Source organism: Bombina bombina, chromosome 6 (assembly GCF_027579735.1).
Source record: "Bombina bombina isolate aBomBom1 chromosome 6, aBomBom1.pri, whole genome shotgun sequence".
In the NCBI taxonomy this organism is placed as follows: domain Eukaryota; kingdom Metazoa; phylum Chordata; class Amphibia; order Anura; family Bombinatoridae; genus Bombina; species Bombina bombina.
This window is the reverse complement of record NC_069504.1, coordinates 150,225,394-150,253,105: the sequence shown is the minus strand read 5'-3', so window position 1 is coordinate 150,253,105 and position 27,712 is coordinate 150,225,394. Positions and strand designations below refer to the sequence as shown.

Sequence of the window (27,712 nt, the reverse complement as noted above, 5' to 3'; positions counted from 1 at the left end):
TGTTGGGAATTATGAACCTGGCCACCAGGAGGAGGCAAAGACACCCCACCCAAATGCTTAAATACCTCCCCCACTTCCCTCATCCTCCAGTCATTCTTTGCCTTTCGTCACAGAAGGACAGCAGAGAAGTGCCAAAGATTGGAGTAGTCTCTTATGTGGAGGGTAGTACTCTTCGCATTGGGACTGGAGTTTTAGGTAGTCCTGTCAGCCTCAGTGAGAGCCTGGGCAAAAATTAGTCCCGGAGATGCAGGGAGTGTCTTTCTGCGAAACCATCCTGACTCATTTGAACAGCTCCACAAGCAATCAGCGTTGACGAGTTTCGCTACCTGCTTTTTCACTCAAGTCCATGTCAGGAGCGAGGCTACTAACCTGTCACACTTAAAGGGCCGTGTTCCTGTTCCACAGTGTAGATTCTGGTAAGATTGTTTCATTTTTTACAGTGTGCCGCCTTTATTGAACAAGGGGGGGTTTATACATGATATTGTTTATTGTGTCATTGCTGCGTTATGTGCGAGATGAGGCTCTGGCAATGTGTGGAACTTTCAGGGGACTTATGGAGGTAATGCGCACCATTTTTTGGCGCATTTTCTCCTTAGCCACACCCGGGCCCCTGCCTATCTCTTTCTCTGTTGATCAGCGGCGCAGGAGAATGAAAGGTTTCTGTAGTCCGGGTCATAGGAGATAGTGAGTGCCCCGGCCATTGGAGGTATAAAGGTGCCTAATTATTAAGTTAATCTAGTCCGTAATAACAGCGCAAGCTATTAAGGACTCTGACGCGTTGGAGGGTTTAACAAGGTCTCATTCTTGTGTTTATTGTGAGGAGGTTCTGGTAGATCAGCCTGCTCAACTATGTTCCACATGCCTTCATAAATTTACGACATCTAAAAGCAAACAGATGTCTAATACTACTGAGCCGTCCACCTCTGAGGGTTTCCCGTCCCGTGAGGTGCGTTCCCTGCATCCATCTCCAATTGCACATGCAGCACACCAGGGTCCAACCATTAATCCTGCTGTAGAGATTAGTTGGCCATCAGATTTTGCGTATCAACTGCAAACGGCGGTATTGAAAGTGATCCATGCCTTACCACATTCTGCTAAGCGCAAGCATAGGGCGTATCATGGCGGCCCGGCTCAGGGGTTGTCTACGTCTGTGGAAATAGAGGCGTTATACGATGAGGCCCACTCCGACTCTTCGGAGGAGGCCCCTTCTGGGTCGGAGTCCGTGTCATGTAAACCTCCGGCTGCGGAGGAGCCTGACTTTTAGTTTAAGATGGAAAATTTGCGCTTTTTGCTGAAACAAGTGCTCGTTACTCTGGGAGTTCCGGAACTGAAACTTCCAGAAGAACCTGCGATTCCTAAGCTTGATAAGGTATATGAGGACAGGGTGGTTCCTGTTCAAGATGGCAAATGTTATTAAGAATGAATGGGAGCGATTTAGGTTCTTCCTTTAAGAAACTGTTCCCCGTTCCGGACTCTCAGCTCGTGCTGTGGGGTACTGTCCCTAAGATGGATGGTGCTATCTCCACGCTCGCGAAGCAGACAACTATTCCCCTCGAGAATAGTTTGTCGTTAAAAGAGCCCATGGATAAAAAGTTGGAAACACAGGGTTTGTTTTTCAGCCGGCAGCAGCCATCGCCGGAGCTGCGACATATTAGTGTGAATCCCTGTGTGAAGTGGTTGAGGGGGAGACTTCCATCGACGAGATACAGGATAAGATTAAGGCGCTGAAGATCTCCAATTCTTTTATATGTGATGCCAATATGCAAATTATTCACCTGAACGCTAAGGTGTCAGGTTTTTCCGTTTTAGATCGCAGGGCTCTGTGGCTAAAATCTTGGTCTGCGGACATGACCTCTAAGTCGAGGCTGTTGTCCCACCTTTTCAAGGAAAGACTCTGTTCGGTCCAGGATTGGATTTGAACATATTCACGGTTACAGGAGGCAAGGGAGCTTTCCTACCGCAGGATAAGAAGGCTAAGCCTAAAGGATCTACTTTTCGTCCCTTTCGTGTGGACAAGGCCCAGCGCCAGCTGCCCGCTGCGAAAGCGGACCAGTCCAAGGGAACTTGGAAACCGGCTCTTTCTTGGAACAAGTCAAAGCAGAGCAAGAAGCCCGCCGATGGGGCAGATTATCTCTCTTCTCAGAAGCCTGGTTGCAGGACGTTCAGGATCCTTGGGTTCTGGACGTTGTCGCCCAGGGTTACAGGATAGGGTTCAGATCCCATCCGCCCAGGTGCAGATTCCTCCTGTCTTCAAGACCGGAAAAGAGAGAAGCCTTTCTAGAATGTGTGAGGGATCTCTTCTCTCTAGGTGTTATCGTACCAGTACCCCAAGCAGAAAGGGGTCTAGGGTACTATTCAAATCTTTTTGTGGTTCCAGAGAAGGAGGGCACGTTCCACCCAATTCTGGACCTAAAGTGTTTAAACAAGTTTCTGAGTGTTCCATCATTCAAAATGGAAACAATCAGATCTATCCTGCCCCTAGTTCAAGAGGGACAGTTTATGAGTTTGACAACTATAGACTTGAAGGACGCTTACCTTCATGTGCCAATTCACAGGGTACACTTCCAATTCCTAAGATTTGCGTTTTTGGACCAACACTTCCAGTTTGTGGCTCTTACCTTTTGGTCTGGCAACGGCCCCGAGAGTCTTCACAAAGGTTCTGTGGGCGCTACTTGCAGTGGCCAGATCCAGAGGCATTGCTGTGTGGCCCTATCTGGACGACATACTAGTCCAGGTGCCATCACTCAGTATCGCAGAGGATCATTCGAGGGCGCTTCTTCTTCTTCTTGCTCCAATCTCACGGTTGGAAGATCCAACTCAGGAAAGAGTTCCCTGGTTCCCAGCAACAGGGTGGAGTTCCTGGGCATGATAATAGACTCTGTCCATGAAGATATTTCTCACAGACCATTGAGGCCAGAAGATTGCGTCCTCTTGTCTTGCCCTTCAGTCCTCCTCAAGCCCCTCTGTGGCTCAGTGTATGGAGGTGATCGGACTCATGGTCTCCAGCATAGACGTCATTCATCAACCATCAGGGGGGTACGAGGAGCTCCCTAGCCACGGGGGAGGTGTCTCGGATATTGGAGTGGGCAGAGTCCCACAGCTGCTCGCTCTCAGCGATTTGCATTCTAGGTGTGGACAACTGGGAAACAGACTTTCTCAGCAGGCAATCCTTCCATCCGGGGGAATGGTCTCTTGTTTGTGGACATTTGTCTCAGGTGGGGAACGACGGAGATAGATCTCATGGCGTCCAGACTCAATTGCAAGCTACCCCGTTATGGGTCGAGGTCCAGGGATCCCCAGGCACAGCTGATAGATGCCTTAGCGGTGCCTTGGGGATTCAGCCTAGCTAACATTTTTCCGCCATTACCACTTCTACCTCGTGTAGTTGCACGCATAAAACAGGAGCGGACGTGGTTTGCGGATTTAGTGGGGATGTCATCCTCTCCGCCGTGGAGGTTACCCTGTCACAGGGATCTGCTGGAACAGGGCTCTTTTCAACATCAAAATCTCGATTCTCTGTGACTGACTGCGTGGAGCTTGAACACCTAGTCTTGGCCAAGAGAGGCTTTTCTGAAAGCGTGATTGATACTCTAATTCAGGCAAGGAAGCCAGTCACTTGTCGCATCTACCATAAGGTGTGGAGGACTTACTTGTCCTGGTATGAGAAGCATGGGTATCCTTGGCATAAGGTGAAGGTATCCAGGATTCTGTCCTTTCTCCAAGACAGTTTGGAGAAGGGTCTTGCTGCCAGTTCCTTAAAGGGACAGATTTCATCATTATCAGTCTTGTTGCATAGGAGGCTCGCTGAGCTCACTGACATCCAATCTTTTGTTCAGGCTCTGTCTAGAATCAGGCCTGTCTTTAGACAGTCTGCTCCCCCATGGAGCTTAAACTTAGTCCTTAAGGTATTGCAGAACATTCCGTTTGAGCCTATGCATTCCATTGACATTAAGATTCTGTCCTGGAAGGTTCTCTTCTTGTTGGCCATTGCATCGGCACGCAGAGTATCTGAACTGGCTGCCTTGCAATTTATGCCTCCTTATCTGGTTTTTCATGCGAATAAGGCTGTGCTTTGCACTGGTTTGGGGTTTCTTCCCAAGGTGGTATCTAACCGTAACATCAATCAGGAAATAGTGGTTCCTTCTTTGTGTTCTAACCCTTCTTCTAAGGAGGGGTTGCTTCATAATCTGGATGTGGTTCGTGCCCTGAAGTTTTATCTTCAGGCTACGAAGGATTTCAGACAGTCTACATCTCTTTTTGTGGTGTATTCAGGGAAGCGCAAGGGGCAGAAAGCCTCTTCCACTTTTTTGTCCTTTTGGTTAAGGAGCTTGATTCTCTTGGCCTATGAATCAGTGAGACATAAGCCTCCTCAGAGGATCACAACTCATTCAACTAGAGCTGTGGCTTTATCTTGGGCCTTCAAGAATGAGGCCTCTATGGAGCAAATTTGTAAGGCGGCTACCTGGTCCTCCTTACACACTTTTACAAAGTTTTACAAATTTGACGTTTTTGCTTCTGCGGAAGCTGTTTTTGGGAGAGAGGTTTTGCAGGCTGTGGTGCCCTCAGATTAGGGTCCGCCCTTTCCCTCCCGGTTTCATTCCGTGTCCTCTAGAGCTTGGGTATATGTTCCCAACAGTAATGAATGAAGCCGTGGACTCTCCTTTCCTTTAGATGGAAAACATAAATTATGCTTACCTGATCATTTAATTTCCATCGAGGAGAGGAGAGTCCGCGGCTTCCGCCCGTATCTAAATTTCATCATCTTCTGGCACCATTTATACCCTGATATTTATCCTACTGTTCCTTGTTCCCTCAGCAGAATGACTGGGGGATGAGGGAAGTGGGGGAGGTATTTAAGCTTTTGGCTGGGGTGTCTTTGCCTCCCCCTGGTGGCCAGGTTCATAATTCCCAACAGTAATGAATGAAGACGTGGACTCTCCTCCCCTCAATGGAAATGAAATGATCAGGTAAGCGTAATTTATGTTTTTGTCCTTCTGTGCAGGGTGATGGTTTGGATCAGGCATCAGTGATTCTGTTTCCTTCTGCTTGACCTTGAAGGACTTTGTATGTAGATTTGGTTCAGATGTGTAGTTTTCCCCCTTGGTTTCATCCTCCCAGAGTTGATCTTCTTTAAAAGCTCTGTAAAAAGAGGTTTCTTTTACTCACTTATTCGATCTAGGAATCGTGTGACTAGTCGGCTTTTATCACAAGTTCTGTATAGTTTTTATTTCTTGGTGTTTTTTACTTTTGAGAAATCCTTGATGGCTGTCTTCTTAATTCTCTTGTCCATTTACTGCTAAGCCATTTTACACCCCAAGTGCATGTTGATGGTGTGAATGATTTTAAGACTGTTTCCTTAGGACCCAGTAGATTTGTGGTTTTGCTCCTGTTGGTATTTATTTATTTTAAATACACTGGGTTATGTGTTGTAACAGACTAATGATAGAACTTGCTATTACTTGTTGGAACAATCTGTATGTTTGTGCTTCTTCAATACAATTCCTGTTGAAAGTCAAAAGAATATTTGCAAAATTCCAACATACCAAGACTTAGATCAGATTTAATTTGAATTATTAAAGGGACACTAAATTACATTTTCATGGTTTAGATAGAACATGCTATTTAAAAAAAAAAAGCCAGTTTATTTCTAGTCTTACATTTTCTCTTGATATCCTTTTTTCAAGTGTGTAAACTTAGGTAGGCTCATAAGAGCTCTGTGTATGTCTATTTAGTATTTAATGGCATCCGTGTTTGCAAACACTGCTGCCAAAGAACAAAGCAAATTTGATAAGTAAATTGGAAAGTGTTTTTGCATTTTGTAGCTAACAATGAAAGTTTAAATTTCACTTTCAATTAGTTTATTTTTTTACTTCTAGTTGTTCAGGCCAGTATAAATGGTATAGGCTTTGATGCTTCCACTTGAGAGAGGAAAGTGCCTCTACACATATATGAAAACTAAATAATAATGTCATTTGTTTTATAGTCACAGAAGAAACCTACGTGGAACAACTTGAAAACCCTGATAATCCATTGCAGTGTCCTATCAAGCTGTATGATTTTTATCGCTTTAAATGGTAAGACTGTGTCTGTTTAGAGATGTTTGTCTTTCTTGTGGAAGTTGTTTGACTAAATTAATGTAATCAGCATTAGATCAGCAATGGTCTTATTCAGGACAGCAGTATTGCTTTTGGCTGCACCTAAAAAAGAGTAATCTAGAATATCTAGTATTTTTTTTCCAAATACCTTTTTATTTACAATTATTTTTTTTATTTTTTTTTTTAAAAAGCAACGTTTATGGTTCATCATTTCTAAGCCCAATTGTTAGTATAGAACTTAACTAATAAGCTGACCAAACTTTTATACACAGTTAATAAAAAATATAGTTAGGCCATGCAGTGCTAAAAACAAAGAATTTGTTGTTCCAGTGCACTCAACATTGGGGACTCAAAGGGACAGTAAGGTCATAATTATTTTTCATATTGTGAGTGTGTGGATAAAAAAAACTATTTTTCATATTGTGAATGTGTGGATTAAAAAAACTAAACAAACCATTTTTTTCTTATTTTATCAATTTATTTACATATGATGTTCTCTTGGTATCTTTTGTTGAAGAATAAACCAAGGCAGTCTTATAAGAGCTCAGAAGTGTGCACATGTCTTTAGCATTCTATGGCAGCATTGTATAACATTGCTATAAATTTTGTTGCAAACGTTGCTGCCATAGGGTGCTAGACATGTGCACACTTCTGAACCCTTATGAGCCTAGAAAGATTGACTTTTTTAATAAAGGATACTAAGAACATGAAGCATATTTAATCAAAAAAGTATGTTGGAAAGTTTTTTTATTATTATTATTATTTACTGTCCCTTTAAATGTATCCTAATACAGTAGTTTATTAGAGAATTTTTATTACAGTGCCATTGTTCTTTGCCAAATGCTGTACCCAAGCATAAAGGGACATAGCTAAAGTCCCACTTGGTGAACTAATAATGAGGGGCATATGCATGTAGCCAGCAATTGTGTCTATATACTGCACAGGAGCTGCAGTGTGTTTCAGTTTTATAGTGGGACTTAAAGGGATACTAAACCCAATTTTTTTCTTTTATGATTCAGATAGAGCATGCAATTTTAAGCAACTTTCTAATATACTCCTATTAATTTTTCTCTTGTTAGGTGTATCCAGTCCACGGATCATCCATTACTTGTGGGATATTCTCCTTCCCAACAGGAAGTTGCAAGAGGATCACCCACAGCAGAGCTGCTATATAGCTCCTCCCCTAACTGCCATACCCAGTCATTCTCTTGCAAGCTCTCAACATAGCTGGAGGTAGTAAGAGGAAAGTGGTAAAATATAGTTAGTTTTTTCTTCAATCAAAAGTTTATTGTTTTTAAATGGTACTGGAGTTGTGCTATTTTATCTCAGGCAGCATTTAGAAGAAGAATCTGCCTGTGTTTTTCTATGAACTTAGCAGAAGTAACTAAGATCCACTGCTATTCTCACATATGTCTGAGAAATGAGGTAACTTCAGAGGGAGAATGGCGTGCAGGGTATCCTGCAATAAGGTATGTGCAGTTAAGTTTTTCTAGGGATGGAATTTGCTAGAAAATGCTGCTGATACCGGATTAATGTAAGTTAAAGCCTAAATACAGTGATTTAATAGCGACTAGTATCAGGCTTGCTATCAGAGGTATATACTCTGATTAATGTGCAATATAAAACGTTTGCTGGCATGTTTAATCGTTTTTATATATGCTTTGGTGATAAACTTATTGAGGCCTAGTTTTTTCCACATGGCTGGCTTTATTTTTGCCTAGAAACAGTTTCCTGAGGCTTTCCACTGTTATAGTATAAAAGTTACAGTTGGTGCAGTTAAAATTACAAACTGTGACATTCAGCTTCCCTCAGCAGTCCCCTGCATGCTATAGGACATCTCTGAAGGGCTCAAAAGGCTTCAAAAGTAGGAGCTGTGGCAGTTGTTATGACTGTTTAAAAAACATATTTTTCGTTTTGTTAATCTGTTTTTTGTATTAACGGGTTAATCATCCATTTGCAAGTGGGTGCAATGCTCTGCTAACTTGTTACATACACTGTAAAAATTTCGTTAGTTTAACTGCCTTTTTTCACTGTTATTTCAAATTTTGGCAAAATTTGTTTCTCTTAAAGGCACAGTAACGTTTTTTTATATTGCTTGTTAACTTGATTTAAAGTGTTTTCCAAGCTTGCTAGTCTCATTGCTAGTCTGTATAAACATGTCTGACATAGAGGAAACTCCTTGTTCATTATGTTTAGAAGCCATGGTGGAACCCCATAGGAGAATGTGTACTAAATGTATTGATTTCACTTTAAACAATAAAGATCAGCTGTTATCTTTTAAAAGAATTATCACCAGAGGATTCTGACGAGGGGGAAGTTATGCCGACTAACTCTCCCCACGTGTCGGACCCTTTGACTCCCGCTCAAGGGACTCACGCTAAAATGGCGCCAAGTACATCAAAGACGCCCATAGCGATTACTTTGCAGGACATGGCGGCAATCATGGATAATACCCTGTCAGCGGTATTAGCCAGACTGCCTGAATTCAGAGGAAAGCGCGATAGCTCTGGGGTTAGACGTAATACAGAGCGCGCAGATGTTTTAAGGCCCATGTCTGATACTGCGTCACAATATGCAAAAGTTGAGGAAGAGCTTCAGTCTGTGGGTGACGTCTCTGACTCGGGGAAACCTGATTCAGATATGTCTACTTTTAAATTTAAGCTTGAGAACCTCCGGGTGTTGCTTGGAGAGATTTTAGCTGCTCTGAATGACTGTGACACAATTGCAGTGCCAGAGAAATTGTGTAGACTGGATAAATACTACTCGGTGCCGGTGTGTACTGACGTTTTTTCCAATACCTAAAAGGTTTACAGAAATTATTACTAAGGAGTGGGACAGACCCGGTGTGCCGTTTCCCCCCCCCCCCCCCCCTCCTATTTTTAGAAAAATGTTTCCAATAGACGCCACCACACGGGACTTATGGCAGACGGTCCCTAAGGTGGAGGGAGCAGTTTCTACTTTAGCAAAGCGTACCACTATCCCTGTCGAGGACAGTTGTGCTTTTTCAGATCCAATGGATAAAAAATTAGAAGGTTACCTTAAGAAAATGTTTATTCAATAAGGTTTTATCCTGCAGCCCCTTGCATGCATTGCTCCTGTCACTGCTGCTGCGGCGTTCTGGTTTGAGTCTCTGGAAGAGGCCTTTCAGACAGCTACTCCATTGACTGAAATACTTGACAAGCTTAGAACACTTAAGCTAGCTAATTCTTTTGTTTCTGATGCCATTGTTCATTTGACTAAACTAACGACTAAGAATTCTGGATTCGCCATCCAGGCGCGTAGGGCGCTATGGCTTAAATCTTGGTCAGCTGACGTGACTTCAAAGTCTAAATTACTTAACATTCCCTTCAAGGGGCAGACCCTATTCGGGCCTGGTTTGAGGGAAATTATTGCTGACATTACTGGAGGTAAGGGTCATACCCTTCCTCAGGACAGGGCCAAATCAAGGGCCAAACAATCTAATTTTCGTGCCTTTCGAAACTTCAAGGCAGGTGCAGCATCAACTTCCTCTGCTACAAAACAAGAGGGAACTTTTGCGCAATCCAAGCCGGCCTGGAAATCTAACCAGGCCTGGAGCAAAGGCAAGCAGGCCAGAAAGCCTGCTGCTGCCTCTAAGACAGCATGAAGGAACGGCCCCCTATCCGGCAACGGATCTAGTAGGGGGCAGACTTTCTCTCTTCGCCCAAGCGTGGGCAAGAGATGTTCAGGAACCCTGGGCGTTGGAGATTATCTGTAAACCAGATAAAGAAAGAGGCATTCTTATGCTGTGTGCAAGACCTCCTAATAATGGGAGTGATCCATCCAGTTCCACAGATGGAACAAGGACAGGGATTTTATTCAAATCTGTTTGTGGTTCCCAAAAAAGAGGGAACCTTCAGACCAATTTTGGATCTAAAGATCTTAAACAAATTCCTCAGAGTTCCATCGTTCAAAATGGAAACTATTCGGACAATCCTACCTATGATCCAGGAGGGTCAGTACATGACCACAGTGGATTTGAAGGATGCTTACCTTCACATACTGATTCACAAAGATCATCATCATCAGTTCCTAAGGTTTGCCTTTCTAGACAGGCATTACCAGTTTGTGGCTCTTCCCTTCGGGTTAGCTACATCCCCAAGAATTTTTACAAAGGTTCTGGGGTCTCTTCTGGCGGTCCTAAGACCACGGGGCATTGCAGTGGCCCCTTATCTAGACGACATCCTGATACAGGCGTCAAACTTCCAAATTGCCAAATCTCATACGGACATAGTGTTGGCATTTCTGAGGTTGCATGGGTGGAAAGTGAACGAGGGAAAGAGTTCTCTATCACCCCTCACAAGGGTTTCCTTCCTAGGTACTCTTATAGATTCTGTAGAAATGAAAATTTACCTGACGGAGTCCAGGTTATCAAAGCTTCTAAATTCCTGCCGTGTTCTTCACTACATTCCGCGCCCTTTGGTGGCTCAGTGCATGGAAGTGATCGGCTTAATGGTAGCGGCGATGGACATAGTGTCATTTGCGCGCCTACATCTCAGACCGCTGCAATTATGCATGCTCACTCAGTGGAATGGGGATTACACAGATTTGTCCCCTCTGCTAAATCTGGATCAAGAGACCAGAGATTCTCTTCTCTGGTGGCTATCTCGGGTCCATCTGTCCAAAGGTATGACCTTTCGCAGGCCAGATTGGACAATTGTGACAACAAATGCCAGCCTTCTAGGTTGGGGTGCAGTCTGGAATTCCCTGAAAGCTCAGGGATCGTGGACTCAGGAGGAGAAACTCCTCCCAATAAATATTCTGGAGTTAAGAGCAATATTCAATGCTTGGCCTCAGTTAGCAACCCTGAGGTTCATCAGATTTCAGTCGGACAACATCACGACTGTGGCTTACATCAACCATCAAGGGGGGACCAGGAGCTCCCTAGCGATGTTAGAAGTCTCCAAGATAATTCGCTGGGCAGAGACTCACTCTTGCCATCTATCAGCGATCCATATCCCAGGTGTAGAGAACTGGGAGGCGGATTTTCTAAGTCGTCAGACTTTTCATCTGGGGGAGTGGGAACTCCATCCGGAGGTGTTTGCTCAATTGGTTCATCGTTGGGGCACACCAGAATTGGATCTCATGGCGTCTCGCCAGAACGCCAAGCTTCCTTGTTACGGATCCAGGTCCAGGGACCCAGAAGCGACGCTGATAGATGCTCTAGCAGCACCGTGGTTCTTCAACCTGGCTTATGTGTTTCCACCGTTTCCTCTGCTCCCTCGACTGATTGCCAAAATCAAACAGGAGAGAGCATTGGTGATCTTGATCGCGCCTGCGTGGCCACGCAGGACCTGGTATGCAGACCTGGTGGACATGTCATCCTTTCCACCTTGGCCTCTGCCTCTGAGACAAGACCTTCTACTACAAGTTCCTTTCAATCATCCAAATCTAATTTCTCTGAGACTGACTGCCTGGAGATTGAACGCTTGATTTTATCAAGGCGTGGCTTCTCCGAGTCAGTCATTGATACCTTAATACAGGCACGAAAGCCTGTAACCAGGAAAATCTACCATAAGATATGGCGCAAATATCTAAATTGGTGTGAATCCAAGAATTACTCATGGAGTAAGGTTAGGATTCCTAGGATATTGTCCTTTCTCCAAGAGGGTTTGGATAAAGGATTATCAGCTAGTTCTTTAAAGGGACAGATTTCTGCTCAGTCTATCCTTTTGCGCAAGCGTCTGGCAGAGGTTCCAGACGTCCAGGCATTTTGTCAGGCTTTGGTTAGAATTAATCCTGTGTTTAAACCTGTTGCTCCTCCATGGAGCTTAAACTTGGTTCTTAAGGTTCTTCAAGGAGTTCCGTTTGAACCCCTTCATTCCATTGATATCAAACTTTTATCTTGGAAAGTTCTGTTTTTGATGGCTATTTCCTCGGCTCGTAGAGTCTCTGAGTTATCAGCTTTACAATGTGATTCTCCTTATCTGATTTTCCATACAGATAAAGTAGTTCTGCGTACAAAACCTGGGTTTTTACCTAAGGTATTTTCCAACAAGAATATCAATCAAGAGATTGTTGTTCCATCATTGTGTCCTAATCCTTCTTCAAAGAAGGAACGTCTTTTACATAATTTGGACGTAGTCCGTGCTTTAAAGTTTTACTTACAAGCGACTAAAGATTTTCGTCAAACATCTTCCCTGTTTGTTGTTTACTCTGGACAGAGGAGAGGTCAAAAGGCTTCGGCAACCTCTTTCTTGTGGTGTATCCAGTCCACGGCCCGCCCTGTCCTTTTAAGGCAGGTCTAAATTTTAAACTACAGTCACCACTGCACCCTATGGTGTCTCCTTTCTCGGCTAGTTTCGGTCGAATGACTGGATATGGCAGTTAGATAGCAGCTCTGCTGTGGGTGATCCTCTTGCATCTTCCTGTTGGGAAGGAGAATATCCCACAAGTAATGGATGATCCGTGGACTGGATACACCACAAGAGAAATAAATTTATCAGGTAAGCATAAATTATGTTTTCTTTGTTCTCTTGCTATCTTTATTTGAAAAAGAAGGCAACTAAGCTAATGAGCCAGACAATTTTTGGTTCAGAACTCTGGACAGCATTTAGCCACCAATCAGCAAGAACAACCCAGGTTGTGAACCAAAAATAGGCTGGCTTCTAAACTTACATTCTTGCTTTTCAAATAAAGATTGCAAGAGAATGAAGAAAAATAATATAGGATAATAGGAGTAAATTAGAAAGTTGCTTAAAATTGCATGCTCTATCTGAATCATGAAAGATAAAATTTGGGTTAAGTGTCCCTTTAAGCTATGTTTTTAACTAGTTCCAGAAAAGAGTAGAGTCAGAAATGTGAATTTCTGGCTCCAAGGGCAGATTGCATTTTTTAGCACTTACTGTCCCCTATTACTACTATAGGTATCAAAACCTTGAATAGGAAGGAAATGTGGGTGGAGCAGCGTGTGTCTAAAATTTAAAACCTAACTTTTATTTCAACACTTAAAAAAAGAAGAAAAAATAATGACATACAATTAAAAACACAAATTTGCGTAGAACTTAGAAATTAGGGTTAAATTATACCCTTTATTTAGTATTTGGATGGGGTAACGATATGAGAGAGGGGTATCAATATTCAGATATTATAGTACTCAAATAAGGTTATCTGAAGAGCTGATATAAGTGTGGATTCTCTTGTATCTCTGACACCTATGTTACTGTGTCAAATTATTGTTGTGCATACATATAGTGTTACTACAAATGTTTTATCTCTCTGATCTGACTGAATAATATACACCTCCTCTATTGAGCTTGTGTATCAAACTGAGGTGATGAAGTATCGTGCTCAATTAAATTGATGAGAGAATAAACTTTTATGATTTAGGGTTTTGGTATTGTCTATATATATAGAGGTGATTCTGCTATATGTATTGAACTTATATGATTTAAGATTTTAGTATTGTGTATATATGCAGAAATGATTCTGCTATATTTATTAAAGTTCAAATATTGAGAAAAAATGTATAAATCGAGTTGCAGTACGTTGTGAAGATAAGTGCCTTTAGCTAATGCTTAAATAGCAATTTTTATATTAGTCCTTACACACGTAATAAGAGCATTCCCCTTATTTCTGGGGTACTGTGCTTTATACAGAAGTTGTTGTATCTTTTCTCTTAATTTTGTTTAAGTGAATATATCTGCAGAATTAAATCATGCATGTAGACACTTCTATACATATGTATTTTGTTGTTTAACTCGTTGATGCCGATACTTTGTATCTATAGTTGGGGATGATATGGGTTAATACTTGTGATCGATATCTTAGTGTGATATTGTGGCTTAGTTGTTATTGTGCTTCTTGTTCAGCCTATTTGTTCTAGTAAACAAGGATACTTGTGGAGTATTGAAGTCACAAGCTTCAAATGAGATAGTTATTGGTTCTATTTTGTATATATAGAATCAAGTCAGTATCGAGCTGATTGCTATTTCCCCTTAGTATCTATGTATATATATTGGCTTTGAGTTAATTGCTGTTTTGTGTGATTCAGTATGTTACATAACTTTGTATATTTTTCTTGAATTTTCTTAGAAGTCACTACACTTGACCTGATGTGTTATTTCTTTATTTGCTGACACTGTTGTATATGTTTGGTCTATTCAGTATTAAGTCCTGCTTGCTAGTACAGTATTTGTTCACAGTATTGTTTATATATTCTTGCGGTTCACTTGTATTATTAATTAATACGGTCGACTGTGTAATACCATAATGGTTTTGTATATCTAGACCCTGATAGATTTCATAGATAGATTTCTTATATTTATAGAGCTCTTTATAATTATGCTATTAGGTGGACTAAACAAATGTGGGTCTTAGTTTGTTAACAATAACAACTGAGCTGAGTTTGCGATAGTCCCTCGGTTTCCAGCAGTATTGTTTGGGAGCCGGTATATTTTTAGGTATAACAGTCGTGTGGTCTTTTAGAATATTGACTAGCGTCAGATAAATTGTAGTGTATTCAGGTCAAGTAATACTGAAACTTCTATAACGGCAGTTACTTGATAAAGTTAGGAGTCACACTTTTTTTCTTTTCGCATTCACACTATATTAATGGTTTTGTTATCCTTGCATTCACATCGTATTTAGGTATTACTGAATATAGAAACATCCACTTCAGCTTTCCCCAACTTATTTTTAAATTAATCCCCAATACTCATTCATGCATTCATTTTGTTATCTAAGTTCTACGTTCTTTTGCTGATTAAAAACTAAATCGGTTGAAATCGAGATGTCAACCTCTCCCTAACATGTTTCGCCGTTTGTAATTCCGGCTTTTTCAAAGGGTGACGCGCGCAACATTTTTCGGTAATTTATTGGCTTTGCTCCACCCTATTGTCGGTTGGTCGCCAATCAGAATTCATCTGTGTTTGATTGATGGGTGTTTGAATTACGACACTGTCTTTTTGGATATCTTATTCTTGGAATGTATTTCAATTATTTCTTAAACTTTGATATAATACTAATAATATGTTCTATAGAATTATTGACATATATTTCTGAGATAATGAAATACTTTATGCATATTTATGTTTGATCGATATCGTTCGTAACACATTTATCTGTTTTTATAAGTGTCCGCTATATTACACTGACTCAAGATATAGGTTTAGACTATGAATAGTATGGATAATGTGTTTAGATGGACTCAATACAGCCATGTACTTTAAGTTGATAACTCGCATGTAACTTTTAAGTTAATATTGATTCTTCATTAATATCTCTCATATTATTTATGTTTTAATTAATGTAATTATACCAATACAAGGAAGGATAAGAAGAATTTTTAGAAGATATCATCTGTATATGGCATGTACTTAGGTTGAACAGATCGATCAGACTTATGTAGATTAAACCTAAGTTGTTTCACATTATATCGTCCTCTGACAGATGCACATACTGCTCATAGATTTTTATTCAATTTATGTTAAGAGGATACTTCTAGAATAAATGTTATATTAACTTATGAGGGTGTGAATTGGTCATTATGGGGTGACAAGCGTGACAGTGAGCTGATGTGCTAACAATGTGAAAATTACTTTGGGTAAACTTTCTGTAGAGATATGAAGAAAAAGAGTGGGTGCTGTAAGAAATGATATATTCATTCAGATATACTTTAGTTGACTAGGATAATTTTGGGAGATTTATTTTCTTTTTATACAATGGATTTAGCGATTTCAATTTCTTGTGACAACGTTAATATACGCTTTTGGTGTTGCTAAGTGAAACCTTTATATTAGGGGAATTTGATGGGCTTAGTGGGGTGCGATACTTTTTCACACTGTATGTTTAAATGTGTTTGATACTTGGGACAAGTGTCATACTTAAAAGGTAAGTAATCGGTGAGGTTAGATTCTGTGAGTAGGGGTGTGGTGTGCTCTTGGATGGTGGTGATGGTGTTGTAGGGGATGAAGGGGTAGTTGTGGATATAAAAAAGTGGGTAAAGAATAAGGGGGGATCGGGTGAAAGATGGGACTGGGGAAGGAGTGAATGTGATTGGAAAGTTGGGGGTGAGTGTGTCAACTGTGGAGGAAAGGTGAAAAACAATGTGAGGTAGTTTATATTGCACTGAAATTAGACCATGTTTTTAACTAGGTGTGCATTTTTTTTAGATTTCTTTATTCATTTGCATAACAAGTAATGAAGTTAGCAATTGCTTTCAGCATTCAACACCTGGAATATTAAATCAAATAAATAATATAATACAACTTAATGAATATAGCTGATGTTTACAACCTCCAGAGAGTTAAAATACAAGATATTTTATTTGTTTTGCAAATGAGTAATAAAATCAGAAAAAATGCACATATTGATTTCATCAGCTGTGAGAGCCCATTAAACACTATATGGGAGATAAACCCCTCCAGTCCGCTAGGAGGAGTAAAAACACCCAACATATTAGAGTGTTAAATTCCTTCCACTTTGTTCTCTAACAAATGTAAGACCCACTTTCTCTTCAGAATGCATATGAAGGACAGATAAGTAGACAATGAGTTTTCAGCCAGGCAGTGAAAAATCTCTTTGCCAGTGTGGAAATGTGACAGGATTCCCAAGTAAAATGCAGATTTATCTTGCAGCCCCCAGGTCTACAGTGTGCAGCTCCTTGTGTGATATACAACCCTCCCCAGGGAAAATGAGGATTCATATGCTGTTCTTTGTGAAATGCTTGCACTGCCATTGAAGCAATTGTCTGCCTCTGTGATAAGCACAGTAGACAAAGGTGCTGACAGGACTTTGCACCTTCATAGCCCACCAGGTATTAGTATGAACATGTTCACGTGCTTCACAAAGCCTGGGGATATAGGCACATTCACCAAACCGCTTTTCTTTCATAAAGGTTATAAGAGTCCACAATCCATTAATCCTGGGAATTATACTCCTGGCCACTAGGAGGCAAAGATCCCAAGAATCAGTATTTGATATTATGAAAATTAACATCAAAAGCATGTCTCTAGTTATACTTACCAGAAGAGCCCTGTGGCTTAAATCTTGGAATGCTGACATGGTGTCTAAAACTAGATTATTATCTCTTTCCAAGGAAAGAAATTTTCTTTCATGTAATTAGCAAGAGTCCATGAGCTAGTGACGTATGGGATATGCATTCCTACCAGGAGGGGCAAAGTTTCCCAAACCTCAAAATGCCTATAAATACACCCCTCACCACACCCACAATTCAGTTTTACAAACTTTGCCTCCCATGGAGGTGGTGAAGTAAGTTTGTGCTAGATTCTACATTGATATGCGCTTCGCAGCAGGCTGAAGCCCGGTTTTCCTCTGAGTGCAGTGAATGTCAGAGGGATGTGAAGAGAGTATTGCCTATTTGAATACCATGGTCTTCCTCTAGGGGATCTATTTCATAGGTTCTCTGTTATCGGTCGTAGAGATTTCTTCTCCTACCTCCCTTTTCAGATCGACGATATACTCTTATATACCATTACCTCTACTGATTCTCGTTTCAGTACTGGTTTGGCTATCTACTATATGTAGATGAGTGTCTTAGGGTAAGTATGTCTTATTTCTATTTATGACATTCAAAGCTATAGTTGGGCACTTTATATGTAAAGTTCTAAATATATGTGTTTAAACTTATATTTGCCATGATTCAGGATAATCAGTATTCCTTCATTCAGACTGTCAGTTTCATTTTTTTGGCAAAATGCATATAAATTTTATTTTTCTTACCTTAAAATTTTCAATTGACTTTTTTTCAAAAATTGCGGGCTCGCGGGTGCAGAAAATGCTTCTATTTATTGCGTCATTCTTGGCGCAACTTTTTTGGCGCAAAAATTTCGTCATTTCCGGCGTCATAGTTGGCGCCGGAAGTTTTCACGTAATTGCGTCATTTTTGACGTATGTGTATTGCGGACGTTTTTTGGGCGCCAAAAATATGGGCGTCATTCTTGGCGCCAAAATAGGTGGGCGTTATACTTGGCGCCAGATTTTTTCACATTATTTCAGTCTCACTTTTTAGTTGCTTCTGGTTATCTAGAGGCTTGTTTCATTTTGCATTTTTTCCCATTCCTGAAACTGCCATTTAAGGAATTTGATAATTTTGCTTTATATGTTGTTTTTTCTTTTACATATTGCAAGATGTCACTACCTGACCCTGGATCAGAATCTACTTCTGGAAAAGCGCTGCCTGATGTCAGTTCTACCAAAGCTAAGTGCATTTGTTGTAAACTTTTGGTAACTGTTCCTCCGGCTGTAGTTGGTGTTAGTTGTCATGATAAGCTATCAAACGCAGATAGCATTTCCATTAGTAATAATCCATTACCTGTTGTTGTTCCTTCAACATCTAATGTTCAGGATGTTAATGTTAAAGAATTTGTTTCTAATTCTATTCGGAAGGCTCTGTCTGTTATTCCTCCTTCTAGTAAACGTAAGAGGTCTTTTAAAACTTCACATATTTCAGATGAATTTTTAAATGACCGCCATCCTTCTGACTTATCTATTTCTGATGAGGATCTATCTGGTTCAGAAGATTCTACCTCAAATATTGACACTGATAAATCTTCATATTGGTTTAAGATGGAGTTTATTCGTTCTTTACTTAAAGAAGTGTTGATTGCATTAGATATGGAGGAGTCTAGTCCTCTTGATATTAAAACTACTAAGCGTTAAAATTCAGTTTTTAAACCGCATGTAGTTATTCCAGAAGTTTTTCCAGTTCCTGATGCTATTTCAGAAGTAATTTCTAGGGAATGGAATAGTCTGGGTACTTCATTTACTCCTTCTCCAAGGTTTAAGAAATTGTACCCTTTGCCATATGATAGATTAGAGTTTTGGGAGAAAATCCCCAAAGTTGATGGGGCTATCTCTACTCTTGCTAAACGTACTACTATTCCTACGGCAGATAGTACTTCGTTTAAGGATCCTTTAGATAGGAAGCTTGAATCCTTTCTAAGGAAGGCTTATTTATGTTCAGGTAATCTTCTTAGACCTGCTATTTCTTTGGCTGATGTTGCTACAGCTTCAACTTTTTGGTTGGAGGCTTTAGCGCAACAAGTGTCAGACCATAATGCTTATAGCATTGTTAAACTCCTTCAACATGCTAATAACTTTATTTGTGATGCCATTTTCGATATCATTAGAATTGATGTAAGGTATATGTCTTTAGCTATTTTAGCCAGAAGAGCTTTATGGCTTAAGTCTTGGAATGCAGATATGACTTCTAAGTCAACTTTGCTTTCTCTTTCTTTCCAAGGTAATACATTATTTGGTTCTCAGTTAGACTCAATAATTTCAACTGTTACTGGGGGGAAGGGAGCCTTTTTACCTCAGGATAAAAAAATCTAAAGGTAAATATAGGGCTGCTAATCGTTTTCGTTCCTTTCGTCAGAATAAGGAACAAAAGCCTGACCCTTCCTCTAAAGGAACAGTTTCAGTTTGGAAACCTTCTCCAGTCTGGAATAAATCCAAGCCTTTTAGAAAATTAAAACCAGCTCCCAAATCCGCATGAAGGTGCGGCCCTCATTCCAGCACAGCTGGTAGGGGGCAGGTTAGGATTTTTCAAAGATGTTTGGATCAATTCGATTCAAAGTCTTTGGATTCAGAACATTGTTTCACAAGGGTACAGAATAGGTTTCAAGGTAAGACTGCCTGTGAGAAGATTCTTTCTCTCACGCGTTCCAGTAAACCCAGTAAAGGCTCAAGTGTTTCTGAAATGTGTTTCAGATCTGGAGTCAGCTGGGGTAATTGTGCCAGTTCCAGTTCTGGAACAGGGCCTGGGGTTTTATTCAAATCTGTTCATTGTTCCAAAGAAAGAGAATTCTTTCAGACCAGTTCTGGATCTAAAAATATTGAATCATTATGTAAGGATACCAACATTCAAGATGGTGACTATAAGGACTATTCTGCCTTTTGTTCAGCAAGGGCATTATATGTCCACAATAGACTTACAGGATGCATATCTTCATATTCCAATTCATCCGGACCATTATCAGTTCCTGAGATACTCTTTCCCCAACCTGAAAGACTCGCATCTGTTGAGATCACAGTCCAGGTTGGACGAACAAAAGAGGCCCCTTGAACTAAACGATGGTGATCTAACCACCAAGTCAGAGAAGATCGAACATTGGGATTTAAGGATATTAATTGTGATATCTTTGTATAATCCCTGCACCATTGGTTCAGCATACAAAGCTGGAGAGATCTCATGTGAAAACGAGCAAAAGGGATTGCGTCCGATGCAGCAGTCATAAGACCTAATATTTCCATGCACAAAGCTACCGACGGGAAAGATTGAGACTGAAGGTTTCGACAAGCTGAAACCAATTTCAGACGTCTCTTTTCTGTTAGAGACAAATTCATGGACACTGAATCTATTTGGAAACCCAAAAAGGTTACCCTTGTCTGAGGAATCAAGGAACTCTTTGGTAAATTGATCCTCCAACCATGTCTTTGAAGAAACAACACAAGTTGATTTGTATGAGATTCTGCAGAATGTAAAGACTGAGCAAGTACCAAGATATCGTCCAAATAAGGAAATACCGCAATACCCTGCTCCCTGATTAGAGAAAGAAGGGCACCGAGAACCTTCGAAAAGATCCTTGGACCTGTTGCTAGGCCAAAAGGAAGAGCAACAAACTGGTAATGCTTGTCTAGAAAACATAATTTATGCTTACCTGATAAATTCCTTTCTTCTGTAGTGTGATCAGTCCACGGGTCATCATTACTTGTGGGATATTAACTGCTCCCCTACAGGAAGTGCAAGAGGATTCACCCAGCAGAGTTGCTATATAGCTCCTCCCCTCTACGTCACCTCCAGTCATTCTCTTGCACCCAACGACTAGATAGGATGTGTGAGAGGACTATGGTGATATATTTAGTTTTTATATCTTCAATCAAAAGTTTGTTATTTTATAATAGCACCGGAGTGTGTTATTCCTTCTCTGGTAGAATTTGAAGAAGAATCTACCTGAGTTTTTCTATGATTTTAGCCGGAGTAGTTAAGATCATATTGCTGTTTCTCGGCCATCTGAGGAGAGGTAAACTTCAGATCAGGGGACAGCAGGCAGATTAATCTGCAAAGAGGTATGTAGCAGTTTATTATTTTCTGACATGGAATTGATGAGAAAATCCTGCCATACCGTTATAATGTAAACTCAGCCTTGAATGCAGTAGATGTAGCTGATATCAGGCTGTCATGTATGTATATTTCTTCTGTTATGTGTGATCAGTCCACGGGTCATCATTACTTCTGGGATATTATCTGCTCCCCTACAGGAAGTGCAAGAGGATTCACCCAGCAGAGTTGCTATATAGCTCCTCCCCTCTACGTCACCTCCAGTCATTCTCTTGCACCCAAAGACTAGATAGGAGGTGTGAGAGGACTATGGTGATTATACTTAGTTTTTAGAACTTCAATCAAAAGTTTGTTATTTTACAATAGCACCGGAGCGTGTTATTACCTCTCTGGCAGAGTTTGAAGAAGAATCTACCAGAGTTTTTCTTATGATTTTAACCGGAGTAGTTAAGATCATATTGCTGTTTCTCGGCCATCTGAGGGAGGTAAAAGCTTCAGATCAGGGGACAGCGGGCAGTTGAATCTGCATTGAGGTATGTCGCAGTTGTTATTTTCTGAATGGAATTGATGAAAAAATCCTGCCATACCGTTATAATGAACATGTATGTATACTCTACACTTTAGTATTCTGGGGATGGTATTTCACCGGAATTACTCTGTAAAAGTACATTAAACCTTTTATTAGGTATTTTTCATGTTAAACGTTTTTGCTGGAATGTAGAATCGTTTGCATTAATGAGGTACTGAGTGAATAAGTATTTGGGCATTATTTTCCACTTGGCAGTTTGCTTGTGTTAATTATGACAGTTTCGTTTTCTCTCTCACTGCTGTGTGTGAGAGGGAGGGGCCGTTTTTGGCGCTCTTTGCTACGCATCAAAAATTTCCAGTCAGTTTTTCTGCATGATCCGGTTCATCTCTAACAGAACTCAGGGGTCTTCAAACTTCTTTGAAGGGAGGTAGATTCTCTCAGCAGAGCTGTGAGACTTATATAGTGACTGTGATTTAAAACGTTGTTTAAAATTTAATTAGTGTTATTTTACTAATGGGAACAAACCTTTGCTAAAAAGTTGTGTTGTTTGTTAAGAGTGATGCTATAACTGTTTTTCAGTTCATTATTTCAACTGTCATTTAATCGTTTAGTGCTTCTTGAGGCACAGTACGTTTTTATTAAATAAAATTGTAACCGAGTTGCATGTTTATTGCTAGTGTGTTAAACATGTCTGATTCAGAGGAAGATACCTGTGTCATTTGTTCCAATGCCAAGGTGGAGCCCAATAGAAATTTATGTACTAACTGTATTGATGCTACCTTAAATAAAAGCCAATCTGTACAAATTGAACAAATTTCACCAAACAGCGAGGGGAGAGTTATGCCGACTAACTCGCCTCACGTGTCAGTACCTGCATCTCCCGCCCGGGAGGTGCGTGATATTATGGCGCCTAGTACATCTGGGCAGCCATTACAGATAACATTACAAGATATGGCTACTGTTATGACTGAAGTTTTGGCTAAATTACCAGAACTAAGAGGCAAGCGTGATCACTCTGGGGTGAGAACAGAGTGCGCTGATAATTCTAGGGCCATGTCTGATACTGCGTCACAGCTTGCAGAGCATGAGGACGGAGAGCTTCATTCTGTAGGTGACGGTTCTGATCCAAACAGATTGGATTCAGATATTTCAAATTTTAAATTTAAATTGGAAAACCTCCGTGTATTACTAGGGGAGGTCTTAGCAGCTCTCAACGATTGTAACGCTGTTGCAATACCAGAGAAAATGTGTAGGTTGGATAAATACTTTGCGGTACCGGCGAGTACTGACGTTTTTCCTATACCTAAGAGATTAACTGAAATTGTTACTAAGGAGTGGGATAGACCCGGTGTGCCGTTCTCACCCCCTCCAATATTTAGAAAGATGTTTCCAATAGACGCCACCACACGGGACTTATGGCAAACGGTCCCTAAGGTGGAGGGAGCAGTTTCTACTTTAGCCAAGCGTACCACTATCCCGGTGGAGGATAGCTGTGCTTTTTCAGATCCTATGGATAAAAAATTAGAGGGTTACCTTAAGAAAATGTTTATTCAACAAGGTTTTATATTACAACCCCTTGCATGCATCGCGCCGATCACGGCTGCGGCAGCATTTTGGATTGAGTCTCTGGAAGAGAACCTTAGTTCAGCTACGCTGGACGACATTACGGACAGGCTTAGAGTCCTTAAACTAGCTAATTCATTCATTTCGGAGGCCGTAGTACATTTAACCAAACTTACGGCTAAGAATTCAGGATTCGCCATTCAGGCACGCAGAGCGCTGTGGCTAAAATCCTGGTCGGCTGATGTAACTTCTAAGTCCAAATTACTTAGTATACCTTTCAAGGGGCAAACTTTATTTGGGCCCGGTTTGAAAGAAATTATTGCTGACATTACAGGAGGTAAGGGCCACGCTCTACCTCAAGACAAAGCCAAAGCTAAGGCTAGACAGTCTAATTTTCGTCCCTTTCGGAATTTCAAAGCAGGAGCAGCGCCAACTTCCACTGCACCAAAACAGGGAGGAGCTGTTGCTCGTTACAGACAAGGCTGGAAGCCTAATCAGTCCTGGAACAAGGGCAAGCAGGCCAGTAAACCTGCTGCTGTCCCAAAGACAGCATGAACCGAGGGCCCCCGATCCGGGACCGGATCTAGTGGGGGGCAGACTCTCTCTCTTCGCCCAGGCTTGGGCAAGAGATGTCCAGGATCACTGGGCGCTAGAGATCATATCTCAGGGATACCTTCTAGACTTCAAATCCTCTCCCCCAAGAGGGAGATTTCATCTGTCAAGGTTGTCAACAAACCAATTAAAGAAAGACGCGTTTCTACGCTGTGTACAAGATCTATTATTAATGGGAGTGATCCATCCGGTTCCGCGGTCGGAACAAGGACAAGGGTTTTACTCAAACCTGTTTGTGGTTCCCAAAAAAGAGGGAACTTTCAGGCCAATCTTGGATTTAAAGATCCTAAACAAATTCCTAAGAGTTCCATCGTTCAAAATGGAAACTATTCGGACAATCTTACCCATGATCCAAGAGGGTCAGTACATGACCACAGTGGATTTAAAGGATGCTTACCTTCACATACCGATTCACAAAGATCATTACCGGTATCTAAGGTTTGCCTTCTTAAACAGGCATTACCAGTTTGTAGCCCTTCCATTCGGATTGGCTACGGCTCCAAGAATCTTTACAAAGGTTCTGGGTGCCCTTCTGGCGGTACTAAGACCGCGAGGAATTTCGGTAGCTCCGTACCTAGACGACATTCTGATACAAGCTTCAAGCTTTCAAACTGCCAAGTCTCATACAGAGTTAGTTCTGGCATTTCTAAGGTCGCACGGATGGAAAGTGAACGAAAAGAAGAGTTCTCTCTTGCCTCTCACAAGAGTTCCATTCTTGGGGACTCTTATAGATTCTGTAGAAATGAAGATTTATCTGACAGAAGACAGATTAACAAAGCTTCTAAATGCATGCCGTGTCCTTCATTCCATTCAACTCCCGTCAGTAGCTCAATGCATGGAGGTGATCGGCTTAATGGTAGCAGCAATGGACATAGTTCCCTTTGCACGCCTACATCTCAGACCGCTGCAATTGTGCATGCTGAGTCAGTGGAATGGGGATTACTCAGATTTGTCCCCCACTCTGAATCTGGATCAAGAGACCAGAAACTCTCTTCTATGGTGGCTTTCTCGGCCACATCTGTCCAGGGGGATTCCGTTCAGCAGGCCGGACTGGACAATTGTAACAACAGACGCCAGCCTTCTAGGTTGGGGCGCTGTCTGGAATTCTCTGAAGGCTCAGGGACAATGGAGTCAGGAGGAAAGTCTCCTGCCAATAAACATTCTGGAATTGAGAGCAGTTCTCAATGCCCTTCTAGCTTGGCCCCAGTTAAAGACTCGGGGGTTCATCAGGTTTCAGTCGGACAACATCACGACTGTAGCTTACATCAACCATCAAGGAGGGACAAGAAGCTCCCTAGCAATGATAGAAGTATCAAAGATAATTCGCTGGGCAGAGTCTCACTCTTGCCATCTGTCAGCAATCCACATCCCGGGAGTGGAGAACTGGGAGGCGGATTTCTTGAGTCGCCAGACTCTTCATCCGGGGGAGTGGGAACTTCATCCGGAGGTCTTTGCCCAAATACTTCAACGTTGGGGCAAACCAGAGATAGATCTCATGGCGTCTCGCCAGAACGCCAAACTTCCTCGCTACGGATCCAGATCCAGGGATCCGGGAGCGGTTCTGATAGATGCTTTGACAGCACCTTGGAACTTCAGGATGGCTTATGTGTTTCCACCCTTCCCGCTGCTTCCTCGATTGATTGCCAAAATCAAACAGGAGAAAGCATCAGTGATTCTAATAGCGCCTGCATGGCCGCGCAGGACTTGGTATGCAGATCTAGTGGACATGTCATCCTGTCCGCCTTGGTCTCTACCTCTAAGACAGGACCTTCTGATTCAGGGTCCATTCAAACATCAAAGTCTAACTTCTCTGAAGCTGACTGCTTGGAAATTGAACGCTTGATTTTATCAAAACGTGGTTTTTCTGAGTCGGTTATTGATACCCTGATACAGGCTAGGAAGCCTGTTACCAGAAAGATTTACCATAAAATATGGCGTAAATACCTATACTGGTGTGAATCCAAAGATTACTCCTGGAGTAAGGTTAGGATTCCTAGGATATTGTCTTTTCTACAAGAAGGTTTAGAAAAGGGTTTATCGGCTAGCTCATTAAAGGGACAGATTTCAGCTCTGTCCATCTTGTTTCACAGGCGTCTGTCAGAAAATTCAGACATCCAAGCCTTTTGTCAGGCTTTAACTAGGATCAAGCCTGTGTTTAAAACTGTTGCTCCGCCATGGAGTTTAAACTTAGTTCTTAACGTTTTACAGGGTGTTCCGTTTGAACCCCTTCATTCCATTGATATAAAATTGTTATCTTGGAAAGTTCTATTTTTAATGGCTATTTCCTCGGCTCGAAGAGTCTCTGAGTTATCAGCCCTACATTGTGATTCTCCTTATCTGATCTTTCACTCAGACAAGGTAGTTCTGCGTACTAAACCTGGGTTCTTACCTAAGGTAGTCACTAACAGGAATATCAATCAAGAGATTGTTGTTCCATCCTTGTGTCCAAATCCTTCTTCAAAGAAGGAACGTCTTCTACACAATCTGGATGTAGTTCGTGCCCTCAAGTTCTACTTGCAGGCAACTAAAGATTTTCGCCAAACTTCTTCCCTGTTTGTCGTTTATTCTGGACAGAGGAGAGGTCAAAAAGCTTCTGCTACCTCTCTCTCTTTTTGGCTTCGTAGCTTAATACGTTTAGCCTATGAGACTGCTGGACAGCAGCCTCCTGAAAGAATTACAGCTCATTCCACTAGAGCTGTGGCTTCCACTTGGGCCTTTAAGAATGAGGCCTCTGTTGAACAGATTTGCAAGGCTGCAACTTGGTCTTCGCTTCATACTTTTTCCAAATTTTACAAATTTGACACTTTTGCTTCTTCGGAGGCTATTTTTGGGAGAAAGGTTCTTCAGGCAGTGGTTCCTTCTGTATAATGAGCCTGCCTATCCCTCCCGTCATCCGTGTACTTTTGCTTTGGTATTGGTATCCCAGAAGTAATGATGACCCGTGGACTGATCACACATAACAGAAGAAAACATAATTTATGCTTACCTGATAAATTCCTTTCTTCTGTTGTGTGATCAGTCCACGGCCCGCCCTGTTTTTAAGGCAGGTGCATATTTTTTAAATTATAATTCAGTCACCACTACACCCTTGGTTTCTCCTTTCTCGTTGGTCTTTGGTCGAATGACTGGAGGTGACGTAGAGGGGAGGAGCTATATAGCAACTCTGCTGGGTGAATCCTCTTGCACTTCCTGTAGGGGAGCAGATAATATCCCAGAAGTAATGATGACCCGTGGACTGATCACACAACAGAAGAAAGGAATTTATCAGGTAAGCATAAATTATGTTTTTACACTTCAGTTTTCTGGGAAATGGTACTTCTCTGGCTTTTAAACTGTATACATAGACTTAACCTATTTTGCAGGGACTTGCAATAGGTTTTAAATGACAATTAATTATTGAGGTAAAACGTTTTTTTGCTGGCATGTAAAAACGTTTTTTTCTCTGAGGTACTGGGTGAAAAAATGTTTTGGGCACTTTTTTTCCACTTGGCAATAGTTTTGATTTAAATTAGAGCAGTTCACTGATTCCTCTCACTGTTATGTGTGTGGGGGAGGGGCCATTTTGGTGCTTTCACTATGCATCAGAAAAACTCAGTCAGAGGTTCATTTTCTTCCTGCATGATCCGGTTCATCTCTACAGAGTTCAGGGATCTCAAGAGTCTTTTTTGAGGGAAGTAATCATTCACAGCAGAGCTGTGCTGATTGTATTGACTGTGATATAAAAAACGTTTATTTGTGTATTTTTTTCTGCTGCCTGGGTTAGTTATCATTTGCTGAGGGGAACAATCCTTTGCTAAAACTGTATATTCTGACAAAGATTGATGCTATAACTTAATTATTTTATCTGTTATAATATTTTCTGTGCTTCGT

At 41.3% G+C, this 27,712-nt stretch overlaps 1 protein-coding gene across 1 annotated transcript in view; it reads left to right on the top strand.

Annotated features, from left to right (window-relative positions):
- Positions 1-27,712, top strand: part of LOC128664348 (transcriptional regulator QRICH1) — a 314,109-nt gene that overhangs the window by 237,881 nt on the left and 48,516 nt on the right. The window contains exons 9-10 of the mRNA XM_053719186.1: positions 5,984-6,074; positions 16,742-16,869. Coding sequence (XP_053575161.1) covers positions 5,984-6,074; positions 16,742-16,869 — 219 coding nt within the window. The remainder of the gene's footprint in view (positions 1-5,983; positions 6,075-16,741; positions 16,870-27,712) is intronic.